Source organism: Saccopteryx leptura, chromosome 2 (assembly GCF_036850995.1).
Source record: "Saccopteryx leptura isolate mSacLep1 chromosome 2, mSacLep1_pri_phased_curated, whole genome shotgun sequence".
NCBI classification, from domain to species: Eukaryota; Metazoa; Chordata; class Mammalia; order Chiroptera; family Emballonuridae; genus Saccopteryx; species Saccopteryx leptura.
The window spans coordinates 217,985,270-218,010,354 of NC_089504.1; the positions used below are offsets into that span (position 1 = coordinate 217,985,270).

At 45.3% G+C, this 25,085-nt stretch overlaps 2 protein-coding genes across 6 annotated transcripts in view; both read right to left on the reverse strand.

Moving 5' to 3' along the window:
• The window catches only part of MX1 (MX dynamin like GTPase 1), a 28,962-nt gene extending 24,803 nt beyond the window's left edge, over positions 1-4,159 (reverse strand). For 2 of the 4 annotated variants that reach the window (XM_066370152.1, XM_066370151.1), the window contains exons 1-3: positions 4,034-4,064; positions 2,311-2,379; positions 834-946 (exon numbers count right to left, since the gene is read on the reverse strand). In XM_066370152.1, the coding sequence (XP_066226249.1) occupies positions 834-946; positions 2,311-2,323 (126 nt within the window). In that variant the 5' untranslated portion in view covers positions 2,324-2,379; positions 4,034-4,064. Of the gene's footprint in view, positions 1-833; positions 948-2,310; positions 2,380-4,033 lie in introns of all 4 variants that reach the window. The other 2 variants (XM_066370154.1, XM_066370153.1) reach the window with 1 other exon arrangement.
• Positions 4,160-14,770: 10,611 nt separating this feature from the next.
• Positions 14,771-25,085, reverse strand: part of MX2 (MX dynamin like GTPase 2) — a 38,140-nt gene continuing 27,825 nt past the window's right edge. For both annotated transcript variants that reach the window (XM_066370150.1, XM_066370149.1), the window contains exons 8-14: positions 24,862-24,940; positions 22,170-22,292; positions 21,727-21,868; positions 20,397-20,555; positions 19,875-19,951; positions 16,699-16,938; positions 14,771-15,721 (exon numbers count right to left, since the gene is read on the reverse strand). In XM_066370150.1, the coding sequence (XP_066226247.1) occupies positions 15,491-15,721; positions 16,699-16,938; positions 19,875-19,951; positions 20,397-20,555; positions 21,727-21,868; positions 22,170-22,292; positions 24,862-24,940 (1,051 nt within the window). In that variant the 3' untranslated portion in view covers positions 14,771-15,490. The remainder of the gene's footprint in view (positions 15,722-16,698; positions 16,939-19,874; positions 19,952-20,396; positions 20,556-21,726; positions 21,869-22,169; positions 22,293-24,861; positions 24,941-25,085) is intronic.

The window sequence follows — 25,085 nt, forward strand, 5'->3', positions numbered from 1 at the left end:
TTAAAAAACATGTGACAGAGGCCTGACCTGTGGTGGCGCAGTGGATAAAGTGTCAACCTGGAAACGCTGAGGTTGCCGGTTCAAAACCCTGGGCTTGCCTGGTCAAGGCACATATGGGAGTTGATGCTTCCTGCTCCTCCCCCGCCCCCTCTCTATAATGAATAAATAAAATATTTTAAAAAACAAAAACAAAAAAAGAACAAAAAAAACATGTGACAGCAAGGAAAGGAGCTTTGCTTAGACTACCTGCATTCACGCCTTTCAACAGCCACATGAAGTAAATACTATTATTATCCCCTCTAAAAGATGGCAAGCCAGGCTTACAAAGGGAGAAATAACCCCAAGATCATGCAGCTGGCTGCAAGTGTCAGTGTTGGGATCACATTTATGCTGGATTGATTCCAGAAGCCAAGTTTGGTTCCCAATAAAAATATGTCTTGATTTTAGGAAAAAAGACACCACATGGCTACCCGGTGAGGGAATGTCATGATGACAGCTCAGAGGGTTGCAGCTTGAGACTGAATCCTGACATGGGTACATGGTAACACAGGGCTCCTGAGCCCAGGGCCCAGGCCAATTCCTATATGGGCCAATCAGCATCTTGCCTGGTTTCCCAGGCCAAAACTGCACCCCAACCAGCTTCAGCTAAGGCAAAAAGTCTACATTCAATCTCAAGAAGGGCTAAGGCCACGGGATTCCAATCCTCGTCCAACTCTGGGATGGGTGAGGAAGCAGGCCTCTCTGGCCACAGTGGCATCGCTGTGCACAAGAGTAGCCCTAAAATGGATACAGCTCACCTCCATACATATAGTGATCTTCAAGAAGTAACTTACCGTTTCCAGATTTTTCTCTGGCATCTCAGCATTTCCATTTGGTAATTGGTGATTGGATGCAGATGTTGAATCAGGTTTTGCGATTTGCATGTCAGCATAAACCATCTTCTTCCTCTATCAGTTCAGTTTAACATCAAGCAGATCAGGATGAACACAAATCAGAAACCAAGGACACTCAATCACGGAACCAAGCCCACCACTCTTCACAGACCCCAAGGAAGCAAACGTCAGATGGAGGCAAAGGCTCCATCTCAGCTCAGTGGTCTTCACAAATGTGCTTCTGGGACCCAAAAGATTTTTTTTTTTAAACTAGGTATTTCCTGTCACAATTTCAGGTTGAACATCAAAAATTTTTCACCATTAATTTAGATAGTGGCAAAAAACGGAATTTATGATGTATTTTTAAAATTTACATTTAAAAATTAAGTTGTTATAGAACTCATTCTAATGTAGCCAAAGGAATCTAATTATGGTAATTTGATTTCCAAACCTATAGTTTAAAAGAATATATCACCTCCAAGTCATTTATTCTATCTTTTTTGATCCTTGATTTCATATTTTCTTCCCATTTTTCCCACATAAGTATATCTTAATGTTATTCATTTTATTTAAAAGCATTTAATTGACCACTTTATCATACTTGCCTGCATCCTCCCTCTCTCTCTCTCTCTCTCCATATATATAAGGTCTACCGGAAAGTTCTGTCCGTTTTTGGAATAAAACAAAATACAAATTTTTCTTACCGTCAATAAACTTTATTAAATAATATATTTCCACACCAATCCTATCTTCCGAATATGGTCCAAAATGGTGTGCTGAGCTGAATTAAGCGTTTCTGCGATCTCCGATGTTGTCAGAAAAGGATCTTGCTCCAACATGGTCTTAACAACATTGTCATCGATCAAAGATGGTCGCCCAGAACGTGGCTTATCAGAAAGGTCGAAATCACCCGTTTCGAATTTTTCGAACTATCTTCTGCATGTCCTATCAGAAACTGTACCTTCACCAAACACTTTCAATAAATTTCTACATGCTTCTGTAGCATTTATTCCTTGTTGAAATTCGTAAAAATACAGTGGCGTAAATGAACTTTATCAGTAGCCATGAGTACACTATTGCTTCACACATAAGACTAACGTGAATCAACTTTGTTTTAGTTAATTTGCTACGTCAGTATGTATACATTAAGTGATAAAAATAGAGAGGCACATATGTGCCAAATAAACGTGCTTATGTGTTGAAACTTGTGATAGAAACAGACAGAACTTTCCGGTAGACCATATACACACACACACACACACACACACACACACACATATATATATATACACGAATATATTTGAAATTCATTTGAAAAATTTTCTGGGACCACAAGTCTCTAAATATTAAATTTCATACATCTAATAATCATGGATAAAAGTAAATAAAAATATTTCTCCTTGATTTGAAATGTTACAAAATATCTGCTTGTGACATATCCTCTTTGTCATAAATAATGTAATGTCGATGAGTTGAACAGAAATGCAGTGTTGTTCCCCAACACTTCCTTGAAATCATGCAAAACATATGAATTAGACAAAAATTCGGGCAAATAAGTCAGAGTTCTCATTCAGGTACATCCCCATAGCTGCCCATAATACAAATGCAGTGAGGACAGAGGTGACAGTGGGGACCTGCTTTAAAGCCAATTCATAGTTCCCGGAATCCTTTTCGTAAATGTTGAGTATTTTAATTCTGAGACAAATGAATAAGGCCAGAACCTTGCTGTAAATTTACTGCCTGAATCAATGATTTTTTTTTTGCTGATTTGCTCTGTGCTTCTTTTCACAGGACCCACCCCGCAAGAGCTACACAATCTTTTTCAATATTGGTACAATATTCAAGGGGCAAGGTTAGAAAAACAAAAAGGAGACAGGGATGCATTTGTAAAGAGGGAGAAAGGTGATCCTGAAAGGCAATCAATTTTAGAGTACCATGGAATTTTGCAATCTGGAAATTAAATCCCTAACCCCGTGCCTTTGGCAATACTTTGTGCTCAGAGGGTCCCAGGAAATGTACTTATAAATACATTCCATTCCCAGAGGCAGATTTAATGGTGGGCACACGGGGTGCAAGCCCTGGGCCCGACTTCTGAAGGACCCTGCAAAACCCCAACTTTACGCTTTTTTCTAATCACACCAAGTTTGGTTTCATTATGCAATTTTAATTACCTGCAAGTTTATAATCAGTGGGAAAACCTGAGAGTATGTTTATATTCACTTATTTTGATTATTTCATTACTATGCTGCATACTATACACATACTACGCTGCATAGGCTCTGCGTGGCTGTGCTCTGGGCCTCAACAGACCTTAATCCACCTCTGTCCATTCTTGTGTGTGTGTGTGTGTGTGTGTGTGTGTGTGTGTGTGTGTGTGTGTGTTTGCGCTGTTGTTGTTTTTGGTCATGATTCTATGTGACTATGCAGGCCTTGTCTACTCTGGATGCTAAGGTCCTCTACAGACAAGCATTCAGTTCAGGAACTGCAATTACATTTATTTATGGCTTTAGAGATGCCAGAAGGTATTAACTTAAATTTATTAATTTAAAAAATTCCCAATCCGTAAAAGAGAACACCAGTCGTTGGGGGTCAGAATCACTTTCTGCCTCCAACACATTTCACATTTTAATGGCTCTGTGGTGTTTCTTTTTTATCTCTTTCATAGAGGCTACTACTGCTTCTGCTTCTGTCTGCAGATGGGACAACACTTAACTCTCCCTAGGTCCAACTGGCCAGAGTTTTGTGTCCTTTTTTTCCTTCGTTCCTCTTTTTTTTTTTTTTTTTTAGTATTGTCTGGTCACGCCAGCATAGGGTCTGGTTTAGAAAAGGTGCTCAATGAATCCTGAATCCAGGCCCTTAATAAGTCTCTCAATTGTCATCCACATCAACTCAACGTAAACATGTCAAGACAAGAAATAGGAACTAATTTAAGTAAAGTGTTTGCAGAAAAGCGCCGGTTAGGCAAACGGGGGCCAGTTTTGATCGGTCACCCAGGAGCCTTAGCAGCCTGCAGGTCTTTAGTAGAGTTAAGTGTGCTCTGATCTCAGCGAACACAGCTAATATTATTATGACTATTGCTATTATCACGACTAGCCCCCTCGCAAAGCCCATACCCCGAAGCCCTGGTCTCTGCAGCCAGCGGAACACCCCTCGACACTCACCTGTGCCCCTCGCAGCGCCGAGTGCTACCCGCCCGCCCGCCGCTCCTCTGTTTTATGCAGCACAGGCTACGCCCCTGGCTCCTGGCCCGCCCAGGCCGCGAGAAACGGCACTGCCCAGTCATAGGCTCAGAAATGAAACCTAACCGCCCTCGCTTTCGGCCAATCTCCATCCGCGGAGAAAAGAAATTCCTCGAACCTGGAGGGCCAGAGGGGCCAGTGGATTTAGAAACGAAACCGACCAGCTAGCTGCCGCTGAGCTCCGCGCAGAGCTGCAGCCTCCCCAGGCTCTCCAAATGTGCGCCCCGGGCGCCTGCCTGGCTCCTAGAGCTTTATCAGGCTATTCAGAGAATTCGGATGCGCTGTTGCAGAACCGCGACTCTAAAAGGCCTGAGTCATCTGTTACATCCCAGCGAGAGAGACTACAGCAGACCCAAAGTAAATTTTATAAGTTTTATTGCAGACCTGCACAGGGACTGCAGGCAACCCATGCAAAGGAGCACTGCAGCCCCCCAAACCTGCACAGGGATGCAGGTAACCCACACAGGGGAACACTGCAGCCCCCCAAACCTGCGCAGGGACTGCAGGTAACCCACACAGGGGAACACTGCAGCCCCCCAAACCTGCGCAGGGACTGCAGGCAACCCACGCCTCCGAAGAGACTGGGGCACTGCAGCCAACCAAACTTGCGCAGCCAACAAACTGCGCAGGGACTGCAGCCCCCCAAACCTGCATAAGGACTGCAGCTAACCCACACGGGGGCACACTGCAGCCCCGAACTTCTAAAATGGCTCCTTTTTATAGGGTGGCTATTTAGGATGAGCAAGCATCATACAGAAGCTGATGTGGCTGTTAGTCATTGGCTAGGGAGGTCGTGCGCAGTTACAGGGGGGTATTACTCAGTGGAGAATTTCAAACATAAACTTCTGATAAGGGTCTCTGACTCAATGCAGGATGTTGCTGAACTCTTTGTTCTCAGCGTCACAGGGACCTTGTACACTCTTGGCAACCCCAGCATGTCAGTACTCCCTGAATCTAACATTCCCCCATCTCTTTTGGGCATAAATCAAATCCTTGATTCTTCATCAGTGGGGAGAATGGTATAAGGCTGGGGCTCATGAGAATTTTCTACTTTAGCTGTAGCTATAAGCTAATTAGGTCAGGGGTCCTCCCTAGTATGTGCTGGCACGCTGATAGTGTGCCCTTAGTACTACAAGCTTTACGGACTAATTTCTTTCTGCCTTGTATTTTTCTTCTCTGTACTAACTTCTGCAACTTACACAAACCTTCTGCAACTTACACAAACCTTCTGCAACTTACATAAACCTTCAACTTTTATGCACTTTCTTATCCAGGAATAACTGGCCTTCATAACAACTTACTTTTTCCTTTCCTTTTCAAAAGTACCTGTACACCTTATACCTTCTATTATCAAAACCATACAATTCCTTTCTAGTCAAAACTCTTGATTTTTAAAAACCTTAACTTTCAGCAAATACTAAGTTAGTACTAAGTAATCCTCTTTTAAAGATTGCTTTTTGGAGGTGTCCTTTTCCTAAGCAGCCTATTGGACACATGACCAATATTCACAGATTATTCTATAGTGGTAGCTATGAGCACATACATAACTTTCATTTACCTTATAGCTTCTCTCTCAGCCAAGGGACTTACACTCCCTTTCTGTATGACTCATAGCAGTACATGCATCAAACCTTAAGATGACTTACTTGGCTTTCCTTTACCTTAGTTTCCCTCCCTCCCCAAAGTCTCCATACGTGGACCAGTTAACTTCTGGTTTGTGGCTGAAGCAGGGCATGCTGTCCTTCTCAGGGTCAGCTTACAAGGGTTGGCAGGGTCAGTCTTCGCTGTCCACAAAGGTGTCTCTGCTGGGACTGCAAGCTTCAAGCCGGCTGTGGTGGACCCAGGCGGGTATGCCTTCTACCTTGGCAGTAGTGGGAGTGGTCAGGTTCATGGTGTCTGGACCCGTCTAGGTGGGAGTCAGTCCTTGGGTGGTGTACTGCTAGAAGTGCCTCTTGGACAGTCTTTGAACAGTTTGCTGAGTAACCTATAAAACCTGTAAGTACTTAGGGAAAGGGTGTTACATTTCTACACTTTGCAGTTAGAGTTTAAGTCCTAGTGACTTCTGCTTCTAGCTGGAATTAGCAGCAGGTCCCAGCCTATAATAGGCATGGGACATTGAGATAAGAGAAATAAAGGAGACATTAAACATAAAGCAATAAAACCAGACTGTCAATACCCACAGTAGAGATCTTTGAGGGATAAATAAAACTTAAATATTCAAGCAAGGCATAGTAGATGGCCCTTGTGTTATTAGCTTATTTGCTACTTGGAAGAAATACCTTAGGCTCCTGAACGATGTCCTTAGGCCTTCAGTGGCAATTCCCAGCATGCTGGGCAAGGTCAGGTCACAGGTAGCTGGAGCAGGGCTAGAAGAGACTGAACCCTCCCTCCATGGAGCAAGGGGGCAGCTTACCTTCTCATGTCCCTCTTTCCACAGCACAGGTGTGTCAACCAGTGGGACTGGAAGCCTGGCAGGCTTTAGTTCAATGACCTTTCTTTCCACTCTGGAGCAGGGCCTTGATGAAAGCTATGAAGCCCCTTAGGGCGCTGGAGCCAAAAGTTGGTATTTCCTGACTTCTTTTGGGCCTTATTTGCCTTTTCTGTTACTTCCTTGGTCATTATAGACCTTAAAAGCCATGCTCAGAAGATCTCACTGAGGGGCTTGACTAAGAGAGCAAAATTGGGAATACAACAACAGATAACCTCTAGCTTACTGCACTGTTATCTTTTGCCTGACTAAGCAGTGGCTCAGCCCTTGAGCTGGTGCCCAAGGAGGAGGGGCAAGTGCCTGAAACTGTGAGGGGAGCCTGCCACTTCTCCTGCAGCCAGCTGCAGCCTGGCTGCCTTTTCTTTCTCTACCTCTGCTGCTATACTGGGCTGCATACTGACTGTGCCACCTGCCTGCAGGTGGGAGCTGGTGATAGTATGCTAGACTCTCTATGTTTTCTATGGATCTAGCAATCCTTGGTTTGGCCAGTCTGCTCTTAAGTTGGCCATCCTGGTAGCAGACAAACAAACCAAATATGCACACAAAACAAACAAAACTTCTAAAACAAAACCAAAGGGAGAAGGCAGCGTCCTGTATTCTCCGACTGACCAACCGGGTGGGGAGAAATCAGGTGGCGTCCCGCCTGCTCCACTACACCTTTTTCTAACCAGAGCTCTGTTTCCAAATATTCAAAGAGGAAGCTTATTTACTAAACAGTCTCAAGACTCCAAAGGTTTCAAATCAGCCAAATTCAGTTTCCAAATGGCAACTGCTGGAGGCTGGCCAGCTACCAATGTCTGCTGCAGCCCACTCCATGAGGAGGGGTCTTACACGGCTAATCTCACTGGGGGCCTCCATCTGTTACATCCCAGCGAGAGAGACTACAGCAGACCCAAAGTAAATTTTATAAGTTTTATTGCAGACCTGCACAGGGACTGCAGGCAACCCATGCAAAGGAGCACTGCAGCCCCCCAAACCTGCACAGGGATGCAGGTAACCCACACAGGGGAACACTGCAGCCCCCCAAACCTGCGCAGGGACTGCAGGCAACCCACGCCTCCGAAGAGACTAGGGCACTGCAGCCAACCAAACCTGCGCAGCCAACAAACTGCGCAGGGACTGCAGCCCCCCAAACCTGCATAAGGACTGCAGCTAACCCACACGGGGGCACACTGCAGCCCCGAACTTCTAAAATGGCTCCTTTTTATAGGGTGGCTATTTAGGATGAGCAAGCATCATACAGAAGCTGATGTGGCTGTTAGTCATTGGCTAGGGAGGTCGTGCGCAGTTACAGGGGGGTATTACTCAGTGGAGAATTTCAAACATAAACTTCTGATAAGGGTCTCTGACTCAATGCAGGATGTTGCTGAACTCTTTGTTCTCAGCGTCACAGGGACCTTGTACACTCTTGGCAGCCCCAGCATGTCAGTACTCCCTGAATCTAACATCATCCAAAACTGAACGTAGTCTTGAACTTAGAGCCCTAAACCCCTGATCTCTGAGCAGATGCATTGACAATAATTGAGGGTCTCAAAGTCCTGTTGAAGATTCCCGGAGGTTAATTCAGCATCAGCAGGGATGCTCAAGCATTTTTATATTAATGGCATCTTCCTCCATCTCCCCTGACCCCTGCACACCCACGCCCCCTGCCTCCCCTCCCAATCTCTTTGCACACCTCAAGCTTCCCTGGGTCATCTAATTTTTCTGGAGTGGAACTAGGGGGGAAGTGGGGACTGCGGTCAGGCTCACTCAAGAGTGACCCTCCCTGTGGGGACTCTGAACAGGACGTAACATTTCTCTTTGGGAAGGGCATACACTACCTCCATTATCCTTAGCTCAGCTCAGAGTCCCTAACAATAAGGCCCTCCAGAAGACTCCTGTGGTTAGGAAGCGTTACCCCTACCCCACTCAAAGGCCCCAAACCAAGCCTAGCTCCAAGTCTGGGGTCAGGAAAAGCCCTTCACCTCCCACTCTGACAAGAGAAGGAGAAGAAGAGTCCCCACAGTGCAGCCTGAGGTCCACCTTGTTCTGCAGGGTTCGTTGCTGGGGTCTGGACAATGCCATCCAGGGTTGCCTGGTGGAAGGACTCCTGCTCTCCCAGTTATTAATGAGAAACTTTTGTCAGACCTTTTATGTGTTGGGGCTTAAAAAAAATCCACAACTTTTCCTCTGTGGGGGCTAAAAAAATTAATACATCTTCTCCTACCTTTTAAGTTCTTCTAGCTGGGTAAGATAAATTAACATGAGAAAATCAAATTCCAATACACGAGCATGGGGAATTCACATAAGCATGAAAATTCCAGACAGCTAGGCGACAGTGGGTATACATGACATTTTGGAAAAAGGAGGAAAGGGGTAGAACAATGTCTTAGATTTCAAAAGTGAGGACGGATGATTTATAGGTAGTTGAGGAGGAGCAGAACACACATGGCGGGCAAATTCTTGCTGGGGCAACCCAGAAACAGTGGGACATGGTGGGTATCTAGCTAGCAGGTCTTGTCTGGAGCCCTCTGTTTACCATGCTTAATTCAAACCAGACTAAGGTGAACATCCTAAGATCTCCTTCCTGGAGGTGGCCTTTCCATTTGAATCTATCAGGTGGAAAGGAGGAAGGTAAAGGTTCTTTCTGAAGCTTTTGTTTTTAAACAACCAGCTTAAAAGCAATATTCTGGCCCTGGCCAATTGGCTCAGTGGTAGAGCGTTGGCCTGGCATGTGGATCTCCTGGGTTTGATTCCCGATCAGGGCACACAGGAGAAGTGCCTATCTGCTTCTCCGCCTTTCCCTCTCTTCCTTCTCTCTCTCCCTTTCTTTTCCTCCTGCAGCCATGGCTCAATTGGAGCAAGTTGGCCCTGGGCACTGAGGATGGCTCCATGGCCTCTGCCTCAGGCTCTAAGAAGAGCACAGTTGCTGAGCAATGGAGCAACTCCTCAGATGAGCAGAGTGTCACCCCCTAATGGGCTTGCCCAGTGGATCCTGGTCAGGGCACATATGGGAGTCTATCTCTGCGTTTCCTCCATATATATATATAAAGCAATATCCCAAAAGGCAGCCTCAGGATAGTAAAAACTTTGATCCCCTTCACACCTTCACTTACCTCCTAGTTTCAAAACAAGAGTGACCATTTCCTGGTGTGCTGTGCGCAGGATACACCAGGGCTTCTAAAGGGGAAAAAGTGCTGCTGAAATCCAGGGCAAGTGTGAGCAAAGCAGGCATGGACCGAGGACTTCTCTCTGACAAATGGCACTGCTTCTTCAAACCGAGGGAGGCTCCCCAGTGGCTCAATGAATTCAGAAAGAGCCACAGCCAACCCAGAGTCAGGGCTGGGAGGTGAGTGAGGTGCCTAAGGCACCAAATTGAAGGAGCCACTCACTCTCAGTAGGAGTAAATACCTCCCAAAATGTGTTGCCTCTGGGCTTCTCAGAGTGTCTCCCAAGCTTTTGGCACCTTACTGTTTCTAATGTGAACAAAGTATGGTAGTTCCCTAAAGAGCCCAGGGGGCATGTCTGGGGCATGATTCAGTAGTAATACAGTAATAGCTGTCAATCATCATTGTCCCTGCAATGCACACAGGAATTTCCAATTTGAGGTGTGGTGAAGAAGGAAACTTGATTCAGTGCAAGCAGCTCAACTGTTATACAGCACAGCTGTGGACCTGCAAGGCTGTGAGGGCCCTGGGGTGACCTGGCCCTGGGGGCTAGCCTTCTCTTGTTAGATAGCTCTGCTTTGTGCACTGGCTCCTTTCCAGGACCCAGCCTTCCACCTGCATCCTTCTCTAGGCCTAGTGCACTCACTTGCTCCATGGGAGCCCCGTGCTCTCTCCACCCCAGCCCATGAGGCACGGCTGCATTACACTGACTTGAACTCAGCAACTCTACAACCCTATTCTGCCACTAGGCTGTGTCAGTGGAGTGGGGCAGGGGTCCCTGGTATTGATTGTTGCACTTGGAATACAGTATAGTTCTTGGCATAGTGTTTCAATAAATGTTTCTAGAGGAACAAAAAGAAGGAAGGAAGGAAGGAAGGAAAGGAAGGAAGGAAGGAAGGAAGGAAGGAAGGAAGGAAGGAAGGAAGGAAGGAAGGAAAGGAGAGAGAGAGAGGAAGGAAGGAAGGAGGGAGGGAGGGAGGGAGGGAGGAAGGAAGGAAGGAAGGAAGGAAGGAAGGAAGGAAGGAAGGAAAGAAAGAAAGAAAGAAAGAGAAAGAAAGAAAGAAAGAAAGAAAGAAAGAAAGAAAGAAAGAAAGAAAGAAAGAAAAGAAAAGAAAGAGAAGAAAGAGAAGAAGGAAGGAAGGAAGGAAGGAAGGAAGGAAGGAAGGAAGGAAGGAAGGAAGGAAGGAAGGAAGGAAGGAAGGAAGGAAGGAAGGAAGGAAGGAAGGAAGGAAGGAAGGAAGAAAGAAAGAAAGAAAGAAAGAAAGAAAGAAAGAAAGAAAGAAAGAAAGAAAGAAAGAAAGAAAGAAAGAAAGAAAGAAAGAAAGAAAGAAAGAAAGAAAGAAAAGAATTGGCTCTGGGTCTGCAGAAGGTGTCCTCTGAAGGTTTTCCCCAGGTCTCTCTGTTTCCTTTAGTCTCCTGTGGGCCTCTCCTCCCCCATTTCCTAATCAACTATATTCAGTTTCAGTTTCATTTCTCTTCCTTGATTCGCAGAAAGGCAAGTCAGATGAGGTCACTCTAGTTAGGTTCTTAAATTCAGGATCTGAGAAGGAAGAGGCGGAGCCGAGGACGAGGGAGCGTGCGGGGAGGAGGGGTGGAGCCCGGAGGAGGCTGAGGGCTGTCGCTTAGACGTCTGGCGGAGCCTGGATACGGTTCTATCAGATCCACTGGAAGACCGTGTCAGAGCAGGGCACAGGGCTGAGGGACAGCCCTTAAGCACCAGAATAATGCGCCCTTGTCAGTGGCGGTCCAGCTAACAGGTACAGCAGCACTCCTCCGCCTAGAGCCCCCTCTGTCCTGCCGGGAGCATCAGTCCAGGGTCAGCTGCCATTTACCCAGTTTCATTTTCTTCTTTGTGCTTGTGACCTAGACCAGAGCTTCTCAAAGGGTGGTCCCTGAATCAGCAGCATTGGCTTCAGGATCTGAGGCCACCCCAGATCAATGAATCAATCCACATTTTAAGGGGATTCTCCAGGTGTTTCGTTTGCAATTCAAGTGCAAGAGGACTGGTGACTGTAAGGTTGCTGTTTTTCTGGTCTTCTAGTTCCAGGCTTGGCTTTGCCAGCATGTGTTTCCCCAGGCCACCTAGTGAGGAGCTGAGTCGAAAGCCCTGTGTTGTGCCTTGGTGTACATGTGGCCCAGGGAGCAGTCACTGAGGGGGAAGTTCAGTGGCCATTCCAAAATCATCTTTCTGGGACAGGACCAGCCATTCTGCTGGCATTCCCCGGATGATAAATGTGTAGAAGTTCATTGTTCCTATGGCGGAGGCAGTCGCACGCCTCACCTGCCTTTCCAGGTCCTCTCCCCAGAGGGTTATAGGAAACAGCTCAGCCTGTTCCATCAAGTCTTTTTACATTCCAACTCAGGCTGTTTCATTCTTTCTCTGCTGCAACTGGGCTCTCTGCTTTATGGTTTTGTGGAGAGACCCCAATGCAACATCTCTGTATTAAAAATGCCACCTCTTGGCTATGGAGCATCTGTGGAATGTTGACCCTGTCAGGCAGGCACTAGGCTAATTTCTCTACATACATAACCTCCAATATCACAAACACCAACCAAATAAGATATGGAGACTCAGAGAGGTGGATTCTTTTGCCCCAAATCACACAGCTAATCAGAAATGGAAACGGGTCCTGTTGACCTGGGGCCAATGGATGGAGGGAGGCTGGTGCCCTAAGGGCCTGAGTGGCTCAGGACCCTGCCAGCCCACCTTAAACTGCTGTGATGTGAGTGGAGAATACACTTGTGTTGACCCACAGAGAGTGTTTCTTGTAGCAGTTAGCTTGTTCTAACGAAAACATAGGCCATCCACCCAGCTCCATACTCTGACCCACTGAGACAACTGTGTCCCCGTAAAGGACATGTCCAAGTCCAAATCCCCCAAAATTATAAAGCTGATCTTATTTAGAAGTAGTGTCCTTGTAGATGTCATTAATTTAAGAACCTGGAGATGAGATTATCCTGGTTTAGGGTGAGCTCCAGATCAAATGACTGGTATATTTAAAGGTCAAAGGAAAGGGGGCTTTGCTGTAGGGAACAGAGGACACCATGTGAAGACAGATGAAGACAGAGGGGGCACTGGGGTGATGCAGCGGCAAACCAAGGAAAACCAACAACAGGAGCCACCAGGAGTGGGAAGAAAGCCCAGGAGAATTTCTCCTGCTGAGCTCTGGAAGGAAGCAACCTGCCAACACCTTGATTTTACACTTCTGGCCTTCAGAACTGTGAGAGAACAAACTTCTGTTGCTTTAAGCCATCTGATTTGTGGCCCTTGGTTATGCAGCCTCCAGAAACTCATACACCAGGCCCCAAGCCTCTTCCCAGGACACCTCAAACCTGGGTTTTGGGATTAGTCCTAAGGTGGTCAGTGTGAACTTTTGGTTGAGATAGTGTGTGTATGTGTATGTGTCTGTGTGTATATACATATGTGAAACATATTGAACATTTAGGGAAGGGTTGAATATACAATTTATGGAATAAATATTAAGTATCAAGCTTTATTTTTCCCAGACTGTTTTCACAATATTTATAATTAGAAGAGATATGCTTCCTCTCTTCAGCTCTACTACAGATGATTTGTATAGAAAATAAGGGAGAAAAACTAAGTTTAAAAAAAAAAAAAGGTGAAGAATATCTAAACTAAGACCAGTGTTTTATCTTATAAATTCTCTTCATCTTTACCTTCAATATGACAAAAGTTCGTTAAAACCAGAATAACTTATAAGACAAGGATCCCCACTTTGCTACTTTCCTTCAACACGTAAAAAAGAAACCTGTGACATTCCTATACACTTGTCACAGTAATCAGAGGAGAAACTAGGAAAACAACCCCATTTATGATTGCATCAAAAAGTATAAACTACCTAGAAATAAATTTAAACAAGCTGGTAGAAGACCAGTGTGTTGGCAGTTCTAGCCTGAGCAATTAGGCTAGATAAAAAAGTAAAATAAAATCATCTCTGTTGATAGATGATATGAGATTATATGTAGAAAGCATCAAGATTCCCTTCCTCCCCCCCAAAAACTGTTATAATGAATAAATGAATTTAACAAAGTGGCAAGATACAAAATGAACCCATGAAAATCAATTGCATTTTTGTAGACTAATAATGAATAATATGAAAAGAAAATAAAGAGAACAGTTTGATGCTATTTACAATAGCATCAAAAGGAACAAAATATTTAACTGAGGAAGTGAAAGCATTGTAGGGTGAAAACTACAAAACGTGGCATAAAGAAATTAAAATAGACATAAGTAAATGGAAAGACACCCTGTGTTTAGGGAATAGAAGACTTATTATTTTAAGGTGCAAATACTACCCAAAGTGACCTATGGATTTAATGCAATTCCCGTCAAATCTCAACTTTTTTTTTTTTTTTTTGCAGAGAAAAGACAGCCTCTTAAAATTCATGTGGAATCTTAAGAGACCACAAATAGCCAAAAACAATTCTGAAAAAGATGAACAAAGCTGGACTCACATTTCTAATTTCAAAACTTACTACAAAGTCACAGTTCTCAAAACTGTGGTACTGGTCTAAAGACAGACAGACAGACAGACCAATGGAACAGAATGGAGAGCCCTTATGAAAACACTTGTATGTCTGGTCAAATTATTTTTGACAATGATGGCAAGGCCAATGAGGGAAAGGACAGTCTTTTCAACAAATGAGGCTGGGAAAGCTGAATATCCACATGCAAAAGAATGAAATTGGACTCTTCTCTAACACAACGCACAAACATTGACTCAAAAAGTCTTAAAGACCTAAACGTAAGAGCAGGCGGAAGAGCGTCAGGAGCGAGGGCTGCTGTGTGGACCTGGAGGAAAAGAAAAAAGAGATCTTTCTTTGACGGAGGGAAGACTTGCTGGCATTTTGGAACATGTGCTCTGGGATAGGTAGTTTATGGAAATCGTTTCACTTCACCCTCCCGAAATTTCTATGAGTTAGGCATCGCTTAGCGTGAAGGAGAAAATAAAAGTAGCTGTAATTCTCCAATCTAGAGATGACCACTTGTGTAAAGCTTTATAATTTTCTTTAAAAATATTTTTATTAAATTTCCCTTTAAGACTTCACCTATAACCAATGTCACCCCATAAACTCAATAAAAAAGTGTTAAAAAAACAACATAGTAATGGAAAACAATAAAGATCAATAGTAGAATTGTTGTATTGTTCAGGCCTGTTTCTCCTGGGTGTGTGTGTGAGCAGGAGGCTGGGAAACACGATTATAGCAGGTGGCATGACCAAACTCGTCTGAAGGTGACCAGCTAAGGGACACTATCCCCAACAACCAAAATCTGATGACACCATGGCCTCAGGTAACCTCCATGTGTTTGTTCAATGAGGTTATCAGTTACCAAGTGGCTACTGTGCACCAGGAGCCAAGCAAGGTTCTGGAATACAGAAGAAGACTGTAACACTGACATTCCCCCTCCAGGCTCTCATTATCTGATGGGTGTGTGTGGGGCGACAAATTAACAAAGAATGATAGCTGCAATGGGAGGCTTACGGGTCCAAGGACCAGAGAGACAGCTGCTCAAGAGGAGAGGTGGAGACAACAACTCCAAGCCATGGGGACTTCAGATCTAAACTCTGGTGCTGAGGGCAGTACAGCGAAGAGGGACAGACAGTTGCAACAGAAAAGGCTGGCCCCAAATGAGGAGCCACTCCCTGCATCACCTCCCCTGACAATGAACACGTATAAGATAAAACCCCAGAGTATGGTGGCCCTTCCATCTCTCTCCCCTTTTTAACAGGCGAATTGACAGAGGGCATGCCGTGCCTGTGTGAGCCGGGAAATCTTCTCCTTGAGGAATCTCCTCTTGTTGGTGGTCTCGCTGTGCTCCTGGAGCAGCCAGGAAGACTGATCTTTATCCTGTAGTATCTGCATCGTAGCTTTCTGCAAGTGATCGCAATTCTCTTGGAGCATAAAATACTGAATTATGAATGGGATCTGGTTGGCAAGACGATTGCTGGCTTCCTGGAAGAGGGGGTAAGAAGGATCAGCTGGAGGGTTCTGGGCCTAAGACCTATGGTTGCAGAGAGAAGCCTTGGGGTTCTAGATGCATATTTGGTCACTTTGCTGAGTCCTGGTGGTGCCGTCCACCCCACTGCCGTGTTCAGTATCAAACCATGAGAAACTTCTGTCTGAGCTGCCTGATTTTACTCCCCAGGTGTTCCGTCTGGCACTGAGAACCCACCTGAAGGCTAGCAAACCCAGAGCACATTGCGGGCATCCCAGCCTTCCCAGGGGCTCCTCCCCTGACTGTTCCCCACCCACCTTTCTGTAGAGACCTCCTGGCCTGTGATTCCCTGGCCCTGTTCTGAGAGCAGATCAGAACCTGCTTCATCCTCGCCTCACGCCCCCCTTCCCAGGCATATCCAGTTCACCTGGCAGCTGGCATCCACATCGGGTCAGCTGGCCTTTTATCTGATTAGGAAAAGGCTTCCGTAGTTGGGCTTCTTTGCAGTGTAAAAGCTACCTCCCTTTTTGTGTGCCTTAATACTTTAGTCTGTGGATTGAGGGCGTGCCTAGAAACCATGAAGATGATTGGGTCCCAAAATCTAGGGAAAGGAATTTCATTCCTGTTTTGTGAAGCTGGTGTGTTTCAAGTACTTCTAAGACCTGAATACTTTCTAAACATCAAGGAAAACTAAATTATGACCAGTCAGGTTAGTCGTATTTTTGTTGCATTGTGCTGTATTCTTACAATAGTACTTCAGGCATAACAAAATATAAAGAACTTTGGGGCTGGAATTACTTTTGAGTCCATGCTCTGCCACATGGAGAATCTGACTTGGGGCAAATTAATTAAAGGTGTCTTGATAAGAGTTTCTGCAATATTGTATTTGAGATAATATGTGAGTAGTTTACAGAGCAGTGGCCCCTCCCTTTTTGCTCAGTTAAGTAATTCAATGGGGCCCGCCCAGCACAGGCCATCGTGCGCCCACACTCACCGAGAAGTATGCATTCAGGTGCATCCCGATCTCAGTGAAGCAGGAAACAGAAGACAGATCCTTTGAAGAATTAGTCTGTGCAACCTGCTGGAGCGGGTTAAAAGTCTCTTCCCGCGCTTTCTGCAGGATCATGCTGTACATGTGGTCTTGACAGAAAACCAGCTGCTCCATCTTGAACTGAAGGCGGATCAGACTTTCTGCTGCTTCTGCCTGTTTGGTTTTTATGTCTTCAATCTTGCTCTGGTTGGAGAAGAAAGAGAAGCAGATCACTGCTTGTTCTTTGCCCCACTGTTGTTGAAACTACTTAGAAAATACTACGATGATGGACACAGAATTAAAAATAATTTCAGGTCAAAGGAGGCCTGTGGCCTTATTTTTTTACATTTTTATTTATTTTTTAAATTTATTTATTGATTTCAGAGAGAGGGAAGGAGAGAGAGAGAAAGAGAGAGAGAGGAAGAAAGAGAAACATTGATCTGTTTCTGTGTGTGCCCTGACCGGGGATCAAATGGGCAACCTTTGTGTATTGAGATGATGCTCTAACCCACATAGCTCTCCATTCAGGGCAGCCTGAGACTTTATGGTGACTTTCAGAAACTCCCGTTTCATCCTTTGTTGCAGTCCTCTGTTGGAGACTGCAAGCTGACAGGGTCCTTGCGGTTTAGGTTTCTGGGGGACAGAGGTGTGGGGGACTGGCAGTAAGCTGACAGTCTGCCCAACCTCCCACCTCACTTGCTTGGTTAAGTTGCTAAAGGCTAAGTTCTTCCCCACAACCTCCATGTTAGCTGTGATGCTGGATTGTTTTTACTCATCCTATCCTCCGTGTCCCTCAGAGAGACTGGAGGCAGTTTTCTATACTTGGGAGAATTCTTGGGTTGCCTTGGAAATGTGACTTTGTATCAGAGATATCTTTGATTTGCTAATGACTTTGCTCTGCCCTATAAATAATGCGGTTTAGGGATGGAGACTCGCTCTTGCAAGCTATGGGCTGTGCAGAGACCTCCCAATCCCATCCTTTTTCTCTCCGAGTTTATTTCTTCATTCCGCATCATTCTCACTCAGGACCTAGACAATTACTAGCCCCACTGGTCGGCAGCAGTCCTCCTCGATCATTTTGTTAGGCCTCCTTTTTCCCATGCCAGTCCCACCTGTTTCCACCCATTCTTTCTCTCTGCCCTGACCTCCATTTATTCACATCACTGCCTTTCTGCTTCCGCGACTGTGGCTCAGTTTACATTTTTATGTCTGTCACTCTTCTCTCTCTAGTTAGCCTGAATCTAACTTTTCAGGAATGACCCCAGTGGGATAGGATTCTAATGAACACAGTGGGATAACAGCTTGATATCTTTGCCAGAAATCTTGTGACTGCAGTGTCAACCACACAGTCAGAGGCATTATGGGAAAGGAACGGATGACATAGTGGGGAAAAGTCATGTCTTGGCTTTTGAGTTTCAAACAGACTTTTTTTGTGTGTGTGTGGATCAGTATCTTTATTTCAACAATTATCTTGCAGTTGGTAGGAAATTCTTTTGTTCCAACAAAATCATTATATTATGATAATTGTTTTGAAAGATGAACAATGAAGTGTCCTGAGGGGAAAATGCCTGTTTCTAACTTGTACAAAAGTATTGTATGGACTAACCATGATTCTTACATTCTGAAATTATAAATTCACATAGATCATTAAAAATAACAAATACAGTATGATTTTACTTATATGTGGATTCTAAAGGACAAAACAAATAAACAAAATAGAACATAATCATAGACACAAATAACAGACTTGATGGTTGCCAGAGGGGATGGGGGTTGGAGGGATGGGTGAAAAAAAGTGAAGGGATTAAGAAGTACAGACTTTTTTATACATTGAAGGCAGAGACTGCTTTCAGAGACAAAGAGAGAAAGACAGACAGACAGACAGAGAAAGGATGAGCCTATGAGTTTCACAGGGGCTGGTTCTTCTTTTTTTGGAGTATATTTGGAAAATAACAATGTAAGTGTCATACCCGCTTGCAGGTTTGGGGCCTGCAAGCAGAAAGCCCTGTGTATCCCTTCCAGGAGGAGGGACATAGGAGGTTCTGATGAAGCTCAGGAGGAGCAGAGTATAATGGTGGAGGGGAATGTCTGGATTGGTGGCCTCGAAGAGTTCCAGGAGCGCCCACAAGTCAGAGAGTTATGGTGAGGCTTCTTAGCTATCTGAGGATGGCACCAATGGGAGGAGGCCCTAGTGCAGTGGGTCTCAACCTGTGGGTCGCGACCCCGGCGGGGGTCGAACGACCAAAACACAGGGGTCGCCTAAAGCCCGCCGGGGTCGCGCCCCACAGGTTGAGAACCGCTGCCCTAGTGGGTCTGGAGTGTCCTTGACCCCAGGCTGGCCTGGGCATGGAGCAGAGTGCTTCTGTGTCCTGGCCTGGCTAGGAGGAGCTCAGAGGAGCCACCCCTGTATTGGTAAAATGGGGAGCCCAGGGGGCCAACAACTGAAGCCCAGGTAGGAAGGCATACATCTGACGATCAAGGACCGGGCATGTCACCTACCCAAGGTAAGGCACCCTGGGACTCACACACTGACCCTGGCAAGCTGGAGAACTCAGAAGTGAGATTTAGTTTTCACCAACAGGCAAAAGAGGTGAAAGGAGAAATGAAGTACGGAATCTCTTTTTCTTGCTCACCTCAACGAGGTTGTGGGATGAGATTCTGATCCATAGCCTAAGCCCGGGCAGAGGAGGATTTTTACCTAGAAACCCTCTCCTTTTCTTACTGAGAGTGGGATTCAGGGAGAGATGTTAAATTGCTAAGTGGAAACAGCTGTGGCTATATTTTTACATCAAGCTAATAAAAATTTTGGACAGGGACAATGCTGTCCTTGTGTAGGAAAAAGACCCAAAATACCAGCCAGTCAACAGGGACAGTCATATGTTCAGGTGTGCCCTGACATGCTGCAGGAAATTACGAGGGAGAGCAGGGTCACATGCTAGAAGGCACTTCTCCCAGGGAGTGCCCACCAAAGCCTGAGCGGAAACAAAACAGCAGATGCTGCTTGAGTCGTCAGTCCAGCACACCTGCAATTATAAACCTGGCCTCGCATTTCCAAATGACAGTACAGATCCGCCTGCATTCATAGGTGAGACCTAGATAAACCAGTACAGGTGACCAGCAGGAAAACTGTGGGTACTTACCTGGACTCTATGATTAAGGTTGAAAAATTCACCAAAATGTTTTTTGGCTGTGTCAGTGAAAGTTTGCCAGATGATTTCTGACCAAAGGAAAAAACCCAAACATTAGTAAACTGCACGCAGAAATAAAATGGGTTTTAAAGATATGGGGTGGGGGGAGATGATGGTACATGACCCTATTCAAAGGCTATGCTTCTCAGATTTACAGACCAAGAAAGACGGAGGGGATGATACATGGCCCCAGGGAGACACAGAATGCATCACCACCACCCACTCTCAGCAGGTCCCATTAATTTCCTGTCCTCTCACCGAGTATGTGATCTCCCAGGGTTAGCATCTGCGTGGAGGGTTGGGTCTGATTAGATGGAGCTCACGTACACTCTTGCCCTCCTCCCCAAAACGGGCAAAGAAGACCTGAAGGCTGTGTTTGATAAGTCCATTCCCTCCAAGCTACGGAGCCCCATGGAAGGTACTGAGAAGGTCCCTTTGCATGCTCTGGGGAAGGCACTCGTGAGAGACGCTCACCAACAGCCTGCTGGAGCATGTTGATGGCCGGGTCCACCAGCTGTTGGATGTACTGCTGCACAATGGTCTTGAATGTCTTGTAGCTGACAAACCCAATAAGTTCTTTGCCACGATACTGCTTGTCATATTTTGAGACTTCTTCATGAATAATATTTTTAACTGAGACAGAAAACAAACCATAGACATTTTAAAGGTAAAAACATTTTAAATCTTACTTACCTACTGGATATGCCCTAAGGCAAGAACATGGAGTTCTTGTAATAATAATAATAAAAATACATGGTCTGATAGTGACTTTTAAGAAACAATATCTTATTTTTTTAAAAAAGTCTTTTAATTGAGATTCATCATCACCCTGAGAGTGAAGTTTAATGTTTATAGTCAAAAGAAAAAATCTGAGGTCTTGGCCAGTTGGCTCAGTGGTAGAGTATTGGCCTGGTTTTTGGATGTCCTGGGTTCGATTCCCAGTCAGGGCACACAGGAGAAGCAACAATATGCTTCTCCTCCACTCCCCCTCTAACTTCTCTCTCTCTCTCTCTCTCTCTCTCTCTGTCTCTCATTCTCTCTTCCCCTCCTGCAGCCATGGCTCAATTGGAGTGAGTTGGCCCTGGGCCCTGAGGATGGCTCCATGGCCTCCACTTCAGGCGCTAAGAAGAGCTCAGTTGCTGAGCAATGGAACAACGTCCCAGATGGGCAGAGCATCGCCCTCTAGTGGGCTTGCCGGGTGGATCCTGGTTCAGTGCACATGCAGGAGTCTTTCTGTCTCCCTTCCATTCACTGTATAAAATAAAAATAAAATAATCTGATTTTTTCAATGAAACTGAAAATTATATGTTCTTATTTCACTTACAGGTCTCTCAAAAATTTAGCCAGATTAGGGTTGGAGGAATTCTACCATGGAAATGAGCAGTGCTGTTTTTATCATGTGCCAATACAAACAAAGATGCAACACACACACACACACACACACACACACACACACACACACACACACATACACACGCTGGAGCAGAATGGAAATTAGAACTCTGATAGGCAGAGCAAGGAGATTCTTACCCAAGCCTTGACCTCTCTGGTCTGGGACTAGGGGCAACAAGAAGGAAGAAGTGGGATAAGCAGAATTTCTAGCCTCAAAACAAAGACAGAAGAAGAAAGTTGGGAGGAGGAGTTGTTTTTTTAGTTGGTGAGGGTAAGGCATCATGTTAATGGTGGCGGAGAAGCAGTTATGGACGACTAAGGGGCCCAGTGTCTGTGGTGTGGGCATGTTGGCTTTGAGCGCTTTTTATGTGCCAGACACCGCTTTTAGGGGCAGCGCGGTCCGAGGACTCACCCTTTTGGCGGTTGGTTGCAAGTACAAGTACCCAGTTTTGAAACTCTTCTCTGAGTTTGTTGTATAGGCGGGTCTCCTTGTCCTTTACAACTTCTTCTCCTCCTACTAACTTATCGATGTCCTGATTAAACATTTTAATTTTCTGAAAATGAGATAAAGTCATTAATCTGTGCCACAATCATATTAAAGAGCAGGGAACTAGGGCAGCAGTATGTGGTGGGGAGGGGGCTGGGACCTGAGCTCACCCACCCAACCACCTCAACTACCATGTGACAATGGAGGGGGCAGAACAAGCTTCCTGGCAGGACACAGGTCGGAAGCAGAGAGGGCACCCTGAAGATGTACTGGGCCACCTGGAAGGATGAGGCCATCTAAAGGGACCCAGTACCTGAGAGGCCAGTTTCTGTGCTTAGGTGTCACGTGGAGTCCCTGCAAATCCTCACCTCAATCAGAAAGAACATTTTGTCAGCGTCGTTGCTAGGGATGCTTTCCCCATACTGGTGCAGCTCCTCAGTCGCACTCTGGTGGCTCTCCCTTATTTGATTTTCTAACAACGGGAGTGATTTCTGAATAAAATAAATAGCAAACAATGAAACACTATAGCTTGAAATTAGCTGACAGACATTTGGGGTATATGAGCAGAATCCCATTTGCAAACATTCCGAGGGGATGCAGAATTTCCATTACTGTGTGAGGCTTGTTGAAGTGAAGGTCTGTTAAGGAGCCCAAGGAGGGCTTTGCATGCTCTGGGGATGCACCACAGCTGGAATGTCTGTGAGTCTGTGGTTCTGCGATGCAGTGGGAGAGTGGAGGACTCGGAAGATAGACAGTTGTTTCTTGTTTGGTTTGGACAAGCATTTTGTATTTTGGGAACAGTTACACTTGAATATGATGTAAGCCTTCTTTAGTAAAATGTGCTGTTGGGGATGATTTGAAGGTTATAAACTGATAAAGGGTGCTTTGGTAGAAGACACATCTGGGGTGTTGGTGTCAGACTCGGCAGTCCTAACCAATCAATGATGCCAATGATGATAACAGAGACAAGGAGGAAGGACCTAGAGCGGCACCATAGAGGGCTGTGTGTCAGCCCCACATCATCCCAGGCCCTCCATAACCCAGTGAAGCCTCATACTGCAGAAAAGCCCCTGGCATCATTGCCTCTTCTTACAAGAGAAACCTAAGGCTCAGAAAGGCAGAGTGCTTGATATCATTGCTGAGCTAGGAAGTGGCAAAGCTCAAATTTGCATCCTGCCCAACACCTCCAAAGCCCATGCAGACAAATGCTGCAGGTAAAGACACCTACATGAGCAGAAACCCCGATTTCTGCCTTAGTGTCCAAGGTCCCTGCAGCCAACCTGGCAGGATAGTGCATTAGGATTTAGAGGCAGTTTGTTAGACCCTGGCTGGTTTGCTCAGTGGTAGAGCATTAGCCTGGTGTGTAGAAGTCCCAGGTTCACTTCCTAGTCAGGGCACACAGGAGAAGCAACCATCTGCTTCTCCACCCTCCCTTTCCCCCTTTTTTTTCTCTCTCACTCTCTTCTTTTCCTGCAGTCATGGCTTGAATGGTTCAAGCAAGTTGGCCCAGGTGCTGAGGATGGCTCCATGGCCTCACCTCAGGTGCTAAAATAGTACAGTTGCCAAGCAACAGAGCAGCAGCCCCAGATGGGTAGAGTATCACCCCATAGAGGGCTTGCTGGGTGGATCCTGGTTGGGGCACATGTGGGAGTCTGCCTCTCTGCCTCCCTGTCTCCCACTTAATAAAAAAAAAAAGACAGAGAGAGAGTGAGGTAGTTTGTTGAGGCTACTTAAAATGATGATAAAGGTGATGACTAAGAATTAATAACTTCTCACAAGCTCTTTCTTTTAGACTGTATCTATAGGCAGAAATGTATTAAAAAATTTTGGTATTTCAAATTATAATTACCATAATTGAATCTTGGTATAAATTTAAAAAATTAAAGTATTACAAATTTTAAAGTCAAATATTTAAATGTTGAGAAATGTGTTATCAAAATGCAACATCTTGCCTGACCTGTGGTGGTGCAGTGGATAAAGTGTCGACCTGGAATGCTGAGGTGACTGGTTCGAAACCCTGGGCTTTCCCAGTCAAGGCACATAGGAGAAGCAATTACTACAAATTGATGCTTCCTGCTCCTCCTGCCTCCCCTTCTCTCCTCTCTCCTTTCTCTAAAATTAATAAAATCTTTTTTAAAAAGTGCATCACCTTTTGCAAAAAGATATATTTTTTCAATTAGACAGGGGTATATCTTTTGAAGTCTCCTTCTGCAAACTGATTCCACTAGCATCAGTACTTCTCAAAGTGTGTTCCCTAGATCCTTTGGGACCTTACAAGTGCAAGTTCACAGGCCCCGCCTGAGACCCATTGATGCAGAAACTCTGGGTTTGGAGCCCAGGAATGTGAGTTTTAATAAAATTTCTAGGAGATTCTTGTGTGCATGACCATTTCCAAATCACTGCCTCCTTCCAACTGCATGTTTTGAGTATATGTTCCCTGGCTCAAAAGTATTTATGGCTTTTATCTGAGACGCAGTTTGGCATGGACTGGAACCCAGGCTCTGGGACCACCTTTGCTCAAAGGGTTACCCTCCAGTCTTGCCATGTTGTGAACCTCACATACACAGTTCTAGGCAAGCCCTACAAATATTCTCTGTCTCAGGAGACACTAAACCACATGTGTTCATCTTTAATGACACCACGGGAAGTTAATCTACAGTTGTCCATTTTTGAAAATCAGTTAACACTGAACATGTATTTCTTACAAGTTTGAGGATGGAGAAATGTTTGATTTCTAAGAAGTGTTAAAAACCTATTGAAAAAATAATTTGCTAATTTGGTGTTCATTCTTTTTTACACGCTGAACTGTTGTTACAGTTTCTCTTTTTGCTTCCCCCAAACTCACTGAGTCAGCTTTTTGTTTCAAGATTATGCAGCTGCTCCTTCCCTGTTTCAGAAGCTCCTCTGTGAGCCTCTGACCGGGAGATATTTAGTTTTCAGAATGGGTTTGTTTGTTTGCTCTTTTGGGCCATTCAGTGCAGCATCTTAGCCCACTCATGACCAAGAGAGTGACTTGGGCAGGTTGCAATTCTTAGAACTTACAGCCAACCCTTGACTCACTTTGATGTGGAAGATGAGCTCGGTGGTAAGTCTTTCTGCCAGACGGGGCACTGTGGCCTTGCCTTCTTCCAGGAGGGCTCTGAAACGGGAGAGCACACATGAATGCAGAACGGGCCCATGGGGTTATTTCCCCAGGACTGTAGGCGAGTAGGTGAGCTCAGCTCCCTGGGGCAACGCATGGCATCAGAAAAGCCTGGTAGTGCATGAGAAAAACAGCTTCTAAT